The sequence below is a fragment of the Loxodonta africana genome, chromosome 4, assembly GCF_030014295.1.
Source record: "Loxodonta africana isolate mLoxAfr1 chromosome 4, mLoxAfr1.hap2, whole genome shotgun sequence".
Classification (NCBI taxonomy): domain Eukaryota; kingdom Metazoa; phylum Chordata; class Mammalia; order Proboscidea; family Elephantidae; genus Loxodonta; species Loxodonta africana.
Genome location: NC_087345.1, coordinates 168,717,552 through 168,729,493, shown reverse-complemented (window position 1 = coordinate 168,729,493; position 11,942 = coordinate 168,717,552). Strand labels below are relative to the sequence as shown.

Sequence of the window (11,942 nt, the reverse complement as noted above, 5' to 3'; positions counted from 1 at the left end):
ATTTTTCAAATATTTCTGGCCTCAAAGTGTGTGCTTGTGCCACTATAAGAGATACATTCTGATGTGTGTGCGTATATGTATGGCAGTCTCATTTATGAAGAGAGATTATTGGAGTATCAACATTATGTAAAATAATATAAAAGAAGTTGTTGTCAAAAACCAGCTGAAAATGTTGGGATAGTATATGCAACATAATATTACAGATAAAGAGCTAATGTTCTTACTATATAAGAAACTCTTAAAAACTGAAGGAGAAAAGACCAAACATCCAATAGAAAAATGGGCAAAGACATGAACAGAAAATTCACAAAAAATATATAAAAATGGCCGTAAACGTATGAAAAGATGTTCATCTTCATGAAAAGAGATGCAAAGTAAAAGTCCCTTGCAATACCATTCTCAACTATCAAACTGACAGAAAAGGAAGTCTGTGGGGAAACCTTCTCATCAACTGCTGGTGGAAAAGCATGTTGACACAATCCTCATGGAAGGAAAATCGGTAATGTCTAAGAAAACCACCTTTCACGTTTACCCTGAGGGTATACCCCGACAAATATAAAAATACATTTGCACAAGGTTAGTCACTGTAGCACTGTTTGTAATTGTAAAATATCGGAAACCTAAATGTCCATGCCTAAATGCTGAATAAACTCATGGCCTGTTCACATAGTGGAATATAATGCAACTGTTTAAAAAGTAAGGAAGAGTCTATAAGCCAAAATGGAGTGATTTCTGTAACATATTGTTAAGAAAACAAGGTACAAAGGAAAAAAAAAAAGTAGTATGGTATACTACTTTTTGTTTTAAGAAAGAAGGTGGGGGGAAAATTCCTCACAAAACTCTGAAACCAAGTAAAAAAAATCAGTTAAGAATGCAAGGGAACCCCTGAGAGAGAATAAAAATGAACCTCGTATTTCATCATAAATCAAATTTTAACAACTGAAAAGTGAGATAGACACCTCCACAATTATAATAGGAGACTTCAACACACCACTTTCGGAGAAGGACAGGACATCCAATAAGAAGCTCAATAGAGACACGGAAGACCTAATTACAACAATCAACCAACTTGACCTCACTGACTTATACAGAACTCTCCACCCAACTGCTGCAAGGTATACTTTTTTTTCTAGCGCACATGGAACATTCTCTAGAATAGACCACATACTAGGTCATAAAACAAACCTTTGCAGAATCCAAAACATCGAAATGTTACAAAGCATCTTCTCAGACCACAAGGCAATAAAACTAGAAATCAATAACAGAAAAACTAGGGAAAAGAAATCAAATACTTGGAAACTGAACAATACCCTCCTGAAAAAAGACTGGGTGATAGAAAACATCAAAGAGGGAATAAGGAAATTCATAGAATGCAACAAGAATGAAAATACTTCCTATCAAAACCTCTGGGACACAGCAAAAGCAGTGCTCAGAGGCCAATTTATATCGATAAATGCACACATACAAAAAGAAGAAAGAGCCAAAATCGGAGAACTGTCCTTACAACTTGAACAAATAGAAAGTGAGCAACAAAAGAATCCATCAGGCACCAGAAGAAAACAAATAATAAAAATTAGAGCTGAACTAAATGAATTAGAGAACAGAAAAACAATTGAAAGAATTAACAAAGCCAAAAGCTGGTTCTTTGAAAAAATTAACAAAATTGATAAACCATTGGCTAGACTGACTAAAGAAATACAGGAAAGGAAACAAATAACCCGAATAAGAAACGAGAAGGACCACATCACAACAGAACCAACTGAAATTAAAAGAATCATATCAGATTATTACGAAAAATTGTACTCTAACAAATTTGCAAACCTAGAAGAAATGGATGAATTCCTGGAAAAACACTACCTACCTAAACTAACACATTCAGAAGTAGAACAACTAAATAGACCCATAACAAAAAAAGAGATTGAAACGGTAATCAAAAAACTCCCAACAAAAAAAAGCCCTGGCCCGGATGGCTTCACTGCAGAGTTCTACCAAACTTTCAGAAAAGAGTTAACCCCACTACTACTAAAGGTATTTCAAAGCATAGAAAAGGACGGAATACTACCCAACTCATTCTATGAAGCCACCATCTCCCTGATACCAAAACCAAGTAAAGACATCACAAAAAAAGAAAATTACAGACCTATATCCCTCATGGACATAGATGCAAAAATCCTCAACAAAATTCTAGCCAATAGAATTCAACAACATATCAAAAAAATAATTCACCACGATCAAGTGGGATTTATACCAGGTATGCAAGGCTGGTTTAATATCAGAAAAACCATTAATGTAATCCACCACATAAATAAAACAAAAGACAAAAACCACATGACCTTATCAATTGATGCAGAAAAGGCATTTGACAAAGTCCAACACCCATTTATGATAAAAACTCTCACCAAAATAGGAATTGAAGGAAAATTCCTCAACATAATAAAGGGCATCTATGCAAAGCCAACAGCCAACATTATTCTAAATGGAGAGAACCTGAAAGCATTTCCCTTGAGAACGGGAACCAGACAAGGATGCCCTTTATCACCGCTCTTATTCAACATCGTGCTAGAAGTCCTAGCCAGGGCAATTAAGCTAGACAAAGAAATAAAAGGCATCCGGATTGGCAAGGAGGAAGTAAAATTATCTCTACTTGCAGATGACATGATCTTATACACAGAAAACCCTAAGGAATCCTCCAGAAAACTACTGAAACTAATAGAAGAGTTTGGCAGAGTCTCAGGTTATAAAATAAACGTACAAAAATCACTTGGATTCCTCTACATCAACAAAAAGAACATCGAAGAGGAAATAACCAAATCAATACCATTCACAGTAGCCCCCAAGAAGATAAAATACTTAGGAATAAATCTTACCAAGGATGTAAAAGACCTGTACAAAGAAAACTACAAAGCTCTACGACAAGAAATTAACAAGGACATAGTAAGTGGAAAAACATACCTTGCTCATGGATAGGAAGACTTAACATAGTAAAAATGTCTATTCTACCAAAAGCCATCTATACATACAATGCACTTCCGATCCAAATTCCAATGTCATTTTTTAAGGTGATAGAGAAGCAAATCACCAATTTCATATGGAAGGGAAAGAAGCCTCGGATAAGCAAAGCATTACTGAAAAAGAAGAAGAAAGTGGGAGGCCTCACTCTACCTGATTTCAGAAGCTATTATACAGCCACAGTAGTCAAAACAGCCTGGTACTGGTACAACAACAGGGACATAGACGAATGGAACAGAATTGAGAACCCAGATATAAATCCATCCACATATGAGCAGCTGATATTTGACAAAGGCCCAGCGTCAATAATTGGGGAAAAGATAGTCTTTTTAACAAATGGTGCTGGCATAACTGGATATCCATTTGCAAAAAAATGAAGCAGGACCCATACCTCACACCAAGCACAAAAACTAACTCCAAGTGGATCAAAGACCTAAACATAAAGACTAAAACGATAAAGATCATGGAAGAAAAAATTGGGACAACCTTAGGAGCCCTAATACAAGGCATAAACAGAATACAAAACATTACCAAAAACGACGAAGAGAAACCAGATAACTGGGAGCTCCTAAAAATCAAATACCTATGCTCATCTAAAGACTTCACCAAAAGAGTAAAAAGACCACCTACAGACTGGGAAAGAATTTTCAGCTATGACATCTCCGACCAGCGCCTGATCTCTAAAATCTATATGATTCTGTCAAAAGTCAACCACAAAAAGACAAACAACCCAATCAAGAAGTGGGCAAAGGATATGAACACGCACTTCACTAAAGAAGATATTCAGGCAGCTAACAGATACATGAGAAAATCCTCTCGATCATTAGCCATTAGAGAAATGCAGATTAAAACTACGATGAGATTCCATCTCACTCCAACAAGGCTGGCATTAATCCAAAAAATACAAAATAATAAATGTTGGAGAGGCTGCGGAGAGATTGGAACTGTTATACACTGCTGGTGGGAATGTAAAATGGTACAACCACTTTTGAAATCCATCTGGCGTTATCTTAAACAGTTCGAAATAGAACTACCATAAAATCTATCTGGCGTTATCTTAAACAGTTCGAAATAGAAGTACCATACAACCCAGAAATCCCACTCCTCGGAATATACCCTAGAGAAATAAGAGCCTTCACACGAACAGATATATGCACACCCATGTTTATTGCAGCTCTGTTTAAAATAGCAAAAAGCTGGAAGCAACCAAGGTGTCCATCAACGGATGAATGGGTAAATAAATTGTGGTATATTCACACAATGGAATACTACGCATCGATAAAGAACAGTGACGAATCTGTGAAACATTTCATAACATGGAGGAACCTGGAAGGCATTATGCTGAGTGAAATTAGTCAGAGGCAAAAGGACAAATATTGTATAAGACCACTATTATAAGATCTTGAGAAACAGTATAAACTGAGAAGAACACATACTTTTGTGATTACGAGGGGGGGGAGGGAGGGAGGGAGAGAGAGGGTTTTTTACTGATTAATTCGCTGAAAAGAACTGCTTTAGGTGAAGTGAAGGACAACACTCAATACATGGAAGGTCAGCTCAACTGGACTGGACCAAAAGCAAAGAAGTTTCCGGGATAAACTGAATACTTCAAAGGTCAGCGGAGCAAGGGCGGGGGTTTGGGAACCATGGTTTAAGGGGACTTCTAAGTCAATTGGCAAAATAATTCTATTATGAAAACATTCTGCATCCCACTTTGAAATGTGGCATCTGGGGTCTTAAAAGCTAACAAGCAGCCATCTAAGATGCATCAATTGGTCTCAGCCCACCGGGAGCAAAGGAGAATGAAGAACACCAAGGTCACACGACAACTAAGAGCTCAAGAGACAGAGAGGGCCACATGAACCAGAGACCTACATTATCCTGAGAGCAGAAGAACTAGTTGGTGCCCGGCCACAATCGATGACTGCCCTGACAGGGAGCACAACAGAGAACCCCTGAGGGAGCAGGAGATCAGTGGGATGCAGACCCCAAACTCTCATAAAAAGACCATACTTAATGGTCTGGATGTGACTAGAGGAATCCCGGCGGTCATGGTCCCCAAACCTTCTGTTGGCACAGGACGGGAACCATCCCCGAAGACAATTCATCAGACATGAAAGGGACTGGACAGTGGGTAGGAGAGAGATGCTGATGAAGAGAGGGCTAATTATATCAGGTGGACACTTGAGACTGTGTTGGCATCTCCTGTCTGGAGTGGGGATGGGAGGATAGAGAGAGTTGGAGGCTGCCAAAGTTTTCATGAAAGGAGAGACTGGAAGGGCTGACTCATTAGGGGGAGAGCAAGTGGGAGTAAGGAGTAAGATGTATGTTAACTTATATATGACAAACTGACTTGATTTGTAAACGTTCACTTGAAGCTCAATAAAAGTTAATAAAAAAAAAATGAACCTCGTATTTCAAATAATAACATAACCACACTAAAAGAGGTAGAAAGGTAACTTTTGAACACAGTATCTTGACTATATTCAGGCTAAAGACAAAAGCAACTCTAAACAAGTATTTATAAATATAAAAGTTTGTTTTTCACAGAAATGAGTTTGCAATGTTGAATACTCCTATGTGTATTCTAAAAGTTCTGGTGGTGCGGTGTTTAAGCGCTTGGCTGCTAATCAAAAGGTTAGTGGTTCGAACCCACCAGCAGCTCCACAGGAAAAAGATGTGGCAGTCTGCTTCTGTAAAGATTACAGCCTTGGAAACCTGATGGGGCAGTTCTGTCGTCCTATAGGCTTGCTATAAGTTAGAACTGACTCGATGGCAATGGGGCTTTTTTTAAAATGTGTATTCTGGATTTGAGCAAATAAATATATTGTGAAGAATGGGAGTCAGGTTTCTCACTGTTGGGGAAGGGAGTTACAAATACAGAAAGACAGAATGCTAGAATAAAACATGAATCCTACGGGATTAGATTGGATTTGGAGCTATCAGATGATACCTCATGGTTTTTAATAAAGATGTATACAGAAAGAAATACATACATGTAGAGAAATTATAAACATATAGCTCTGTCCTTTAAGGAGGTCTAGAAGTGATGACAAGCAGTGTGCAGATCTTGGTTTTTAAATACCACTCTCCACTAAAAGGAACCAGGGCTCATTGGAGAAATAGTGGATTCTAGGACTGGGAAGGACAAAAGAAGCCTGGAACATCTCACGCTAGAAATTAAGGAAGTACTGATGGAATGACAGGGATATGTCAAAAGGATGCAGAGGCCAGGTTAAAGGGCCCACTCGAACGGCCAAATGTAGGACAGCCAAACATTAAAATAAATGGTAACAAAGGATTATAACTCACTGAATAAGAATCCAAAAGTCTGTACAGATGAGAACGTTTTTACAATAGTGTACCAACTCTGTTGTAGAAGAAGACGCAGAAGGAATGAGAGAATTAGAAAACACTGTCATTTTGCTACCACCATAGTAATAACTGGCTGAGGAAAGAACAAATGATAAATGATGAGAATTTAATGAGACACCGGATATTTACATAATCTCAAAATATCTCACCCCCAAATACTTATTTCAAAAGGAAAAACAGTAAACTTTAAAGTGGAGAAACCTGGCAGACACCACCGTCAGGTGCTCAAAGTGAACGTTACCGGTAGCGGGATCAACAGACATCATGCGTCCTAATGTGCTGCACTAAGAAGACAGCATCACTTCTGTTCTGGCCAAAAATTCACAACCCGAATCTAATCTTGAGAAACATCACACAAACCCAGCTCGAGAGACTCAACAGCAGAACTGGCCTGTACTCTTCAAAATATCAAGGTAATATAAGACAGACTGAGAAACTATTGCAGATTAAAGGAGACTTAACAATTCATGACAACTAAATGCAACATGAGATCCTGGATTGGATCCTGGACCAGAAAAAATTTTTTCTTTTGTTCTAACAGACCAAAATATGATTAAGGTCTGCAGATTAAACTATTGTAACAACAACAAATAAGAATGCTCTGCTAATATTTACCCGAAAAACAAAATTTTGTGCTATTGTTGTGGTAAGAAAAGTTGTGGGACTATGTAGCTTTGAGAATAATGTAACAGGAAGACAACGCAGACCACATTCAGCCCTCGAGAGACCAGAAATACAGAAAAAAAATCAAGGGAAAAGCAACTGACCGCTGGATGACCATACCCAGTTTTGGGTTCAAGTCCTAGTTCAGCCACTGTCTGGAGGAATAACATTGGACAGGCTACTTGACCACTTGGGCCCTATTCCCATCACATTTTCTGGGGATCGAGTCACAGCTTTCATTGGTAAGCTACAGCATGAATTTTGCATGACTATTATTTTTTTATTATGTGTATAAGTAGTCAATCATCTTTTGATAAAATTAATTATATTTTAATATCAACCACAGTCACAAAATAATCCCCCTAGGCAATACTTTAGATTTTAATGTTATCTCTACTGAAAACACAACGTGTACTACGCTTAGTGGACACTGAGCTTCTATTAAGCGTGATGGAAAAATTCAGGAATGGTGATTGCTGAACATGAGGCACACATTTAATGTCACTGAACTGCAATGTGAAGATGGCTGAAATGGCAAATGTTTTGTCCCCTATATATTTACTACGATAAAAGAAAAAATAAAATGGGTGGTTAAAAAAAGGGGGGAGGCTTTAGAAATGGCATCTTTTAATAAGAACTAAGATTAACAATTTATGCTGTCACCAGAAACAACAGTAGAATGAAAAATAGGCTACTAAATTTCCTTCAAATTCCTGTAACATCTTAGAATCCCATTAGTTCTTCTATAATAATTCTGATGTTTAAATTAAATTTTATCACTCCCCTTTTTGGTGTCTCTAATTTGCTTTGTGATGTGTTCTTCTGCAGCCCACATGTCTTTGCATTTTAAATACCAAGAGTACATAAAAATAGCAAATTTGAAAATATAACATCTCTGGAATATTTCCACCCATAGGGACTTATAAATATAGAAACTTATTCTGAGAGCTCATGCTATAACTTTATTATTCTAACCGCCCTGGAGTTTAGGAATAAATCACCCACATGAAAGCACGTAGCTCTGAGACAATGCCAGCATGCCTCCTAGTGGATGGCATAAAACACTTCATTTTTAATAAGGGCAGAGCCATGTTAATATACGTGCCTGTCATGGATTGAATCATGTCCCCTAAAAATATGTGTATCAATTTGGCTAGTTGTCTTCCCTTTTGTGATTGTAATTTTATGTTAAAGAGGATTAGGGTGGGATTGTAACACCCTTTACTAGAGTCACATGTAAATGGAGTTTCCCTGGGGTGTGGCCTGCACCACCTTTTACCTCACAAGAGATAAAAGGAAAGGGAAGCAAGCAGAGAGTTGGAGACCTCATACCACCAAGAAAGCAGTGCCAGGAGCAGAGCGTGTCCTTTGGACCTGAGGTCCCTGTGCAGAGAAGCTCCTAGTCTAGGGGAAGGCTGACAGAGAGAGAAAGCCTTCCCCTGGAGCTGACGCCCTGAATTTGGACTTTTAGCCTACTTTACTATGAGAAAGTAAATTTCTCTTTGTTAAAGCCATCTGCTTGTCGTATTTCTGTTATAGCAGCACTAGGTGACTAAGACAGTGCCCTTTGTTTACTTGCTCTTCTTGGAAGAATGAAGTGCTCTTCACAAAAGAATATTTCTCTGGCTTCTCAAGGATTCTGACCACAATTAAGCCTTTCCTTGATGACTTCGGTCTACTACAGACCCTTCCAGGGGAACAGTATACTTCTAACACTGAGTGCATCAGTCCCTCCTGTGTTCCAGTATGGTGCTGCTCTCCTGTACCCGTGGCCCTGTGCGATGTCCACCCCGTGTGGACAGCAACTCTTGGCGTTTCCAATTCCAACAACTCCACTACTCGTTAGTGCTTCTGAACTGCAGTCTGAAGTTAGTAAGCTTCACTTAACACACTAGTCTGCCTTGTGAGGGTAGATATCTTGATTTTTGTGGAGTTTCTGACAATGGTATGATTATCAACGTGTAATTAATGTAACAGGCTTTATGGTACCCATTTTAAATAGGTCATTATTTTATTTAGCATTCCAGTGTCTATCATATTTTTATTTGTCTCTTTTAAGAAAATCCCACTTGTAACTTCTTGGAAATAAAAAATTAGTCCTTTCAATAAGACGATAAAATTGACCTCAACTGTGGCCAGCATGTTCTACATAATTCACATTCCTTAGGGTTTCAACTGAGTCTTTCTGGCCCCCAATTATATATTTTTTGATACTTTTCAAAACAGACACACTACAGGGAAGGGGCTATTTCGTCTGAGAGGTGTGAGAAAAGGCTCTGTTTAACTGTAATTCTCTAAAGAGTGTGTCATGACAACAATTTACCTTATAGGTCTTCCTTTTTTGTTGCATTACAAGAAACTGAAAAGCAAACCTAAGTTTTGCCTCTGTTATGTTTGTTACCGAGAGACAGTCAGATGAACAATTCTACAGACAGAATTGTCTCTCATCCAAGGGCTAACACTGAATACCACACATTTAACCTACAGATTAAAGATAATAGTACAGATTTTTTAAAAGACAAGTATGTGGAGAGTAAAGGAGGGGCCAGGGAGAGAGCAAGGGAAAACAAAATCATGGTTTGCACGCGGTTTAAACCCTGAAGAAAAATGGCTTGTTTATATTTCATATAAAAGTCTTGGGAGAATCTACCACTCAGAGTATATACAACTGAAGTACAATCTAATAGATATTTTCTCCTGGATAATTTAAACCAAAAAAAAAAAAACTAATCCGTTGCCATTGAGTCAATTCTGACTCATAGCGACCCTACAGGACAGAGTAGAACTGTCCCATAGAGGTTCCAAGGCTGTAATCTTTACGGAAGCAGACTGCCACATCTTTCTTCCATGGAGCAGCTGGTGGATTTGAACTGTCGATCTTTTGGTTAGCAGCTGAGTGCTTTAACCACTGCACCAGCAGGGCTCCTTCCTGGGTAAATTAGAAACACAAAAAGATTTTATTTACTGTGAAACAAAAACAACTTATTTATGGTGTTCTGTTTCAACTAAGGACTTCCTCATTTCCTAGTATGGCAATGACTGTCACTTCTCCTTTATAACTGCTGAAATTCCCTTGATGTCATTCCAATTTTTTAAAAAGTTTTCCTACCTTTTTTAAATTTGTACATAAAACGGTACATCTTGCAAATGATGGTTTCTTACATTGCATGAAATAAGATCTTTTTAACTCTGTTTCTCAGCCTGTGTTTTACTAGGAAGAAAGCAGAATCAATTCAGATGAGGCACTGGGTTTTGGTATTAAGAATCCTCTCAATTCCTAGAACACAGTATGCAGTAACCTACAGCCCCGGCCTCTGCCACACTCTTTTCTTTGGACCCTTGTGTGTCTCTCTTCAGTCCAGTTTCCCCAGCCTACTACACGTGCTTGATGACTGATTCCTGCCCAGCCGACACGCCAAGGATTTGCCAGAGATTACTCCTTCACTCTGTTCTCGTTTGGGGCCACGATTTTAGGTGTGTGGAGGTGCACAGGTCTCACTGCAGATTTTGACTGAGAAACCTGTCATATCTAAGGGCACAAAACGTAATCACGTTTTAAAAGATAAAAACTCAGAAAATAGCGTGTATTTGACAGCATTCAAGTTACTTATAATGAATTGTTCAAAATGTTACACAGTTTAGAAGTTAGATTGGGGAATATATTATCAAGCTTATTTTGATTCAATTCTTAGAGGAAAAGTTTAAAAGTTAATGTCTGCGTACCAAAAGAAGATAGGAAAAAAGGAAAATCATAGCAGAAGTTGTCTGTTGTTTGGGGATGTTAATTGTTTCCTCACTGACCTCTTGGGATTTTGGATACTATTTTAAGGTTCTCCAGTGAAATTTTTTTCCTAGGAAAATTAGCTCCCAAGAAAGAGCTATGAGGCGTTTGTTAACTTGAAAAGACAGAACGTACATACTGCTTTACAACTGTTGGCTATCAGACTTGCAGTCTTCTTGAAGGTCTTTTCAAGGTAGTGGGCAAATCTTTCATTCTCATTTTCTTTTGACCCTAGCTGAAGAAATTCACCTATAAATAAAGAAGGGGTCATAAAAAAGGTTTTATTGCCTTGACTAAACACCAAGCCAAACCAAACCAAACCAAACCCAGTGCTGTCGAGTCAGTTCCGACTCATACCAACCCTGTAGGACAGAGTAGAACTGCCCCAAGGAGCGCCTGGCGGACTCAAACTGCTGACCCTTTGGTTAGGAGCTGTAGCACTTAACCATTATGCCACCAGGGTTTCTGACTAAACACCAAGATGAAATATAAAAGAAAAGTCAGAATCAACTTACCACGCACCAAATCTTCAATAACTTGGGTTAAAATAGATATAACTGTTGTATTTCCAATTCGTGCCAAAGCTATAGATGCTGCAGAAAGAATTAAATCTCCAGCAAGAACAGCCTAGAAAAGAAAAAAAAAAAAAAAAAAAGAAGGGGGGAAAAAAAGTTCACAAAGTATCAGAGTAATGGAGCCAACAATGAAGTTGGCTTATCAGAAGATAAATAAAGAATGGGAAGGAGAGGCCATTTCAGATTTAAGTTTTTCTTCCTCTCCCTCTTCCTCAGCAGGATTATGTAATAATCAGTTACAAATTAGGGACATCTTCGGAGCTGGATGGGATCTCAGAGATTAGTCTGTCTCCCCAGTTCGAAGGTGAAGAAACAAATGCCCAGAGGGGCAAAACAGCTTATCATCTACCTCCAACCCCCAGCCTCTATCAAAATGCAGGCAGCTGCCTTCATTTTAGTAATGCTGAACAATTCCCTCTTCCCCCAAACCCTGTTGCTGGGCTGTTGCTGGGTCTCTTCTGCCCAGAAAGTCCTTCCCCTTCTTCATTTAGCAGAGTCATTTGCATAATTAGCTCAGATGGTGTCTCTAGGAATCCTCA

At 38.5% G+C, this 11,942-nt stretch overlaps 1 protein-coding gene across 8 annotated transcripts in view; it reads right to left on the bottom strand.

Annotated features, from left to right (window-relative positions):
- Positions 1–11,942, bottom strand: part of PDSS1 (decaprenyl diphosphate synthase subunit 1) — a 77,365-nt gene that overhangs the window by 16,316 nt on the left and 49,107 nt on the right. For 6 of the 8 annotated variants that reach the window (XM_010590666.3, XM_064284931.1, XM_064284933.1 and 3 more), the window contains 2 exons: positions 11,344–11,455; positions 10,968–11,077 (listed from right to left, as the gene is read on the bottom strand). In XM_010590666.3, the coding sequence (XP_010588968.3) occupies positions 10,968–11,077; positions 11,344–11,455 (222 nt within the window). Of the gene's footprint in view, positions 1–10,963; positions 11,078–11,343; positions 11,456–11,942 lie in introns of all 8 variants that reach the window. The other 2 variants (XM_064284935.1, XM_064284936.1) reach the window with 1 other exon arrangement.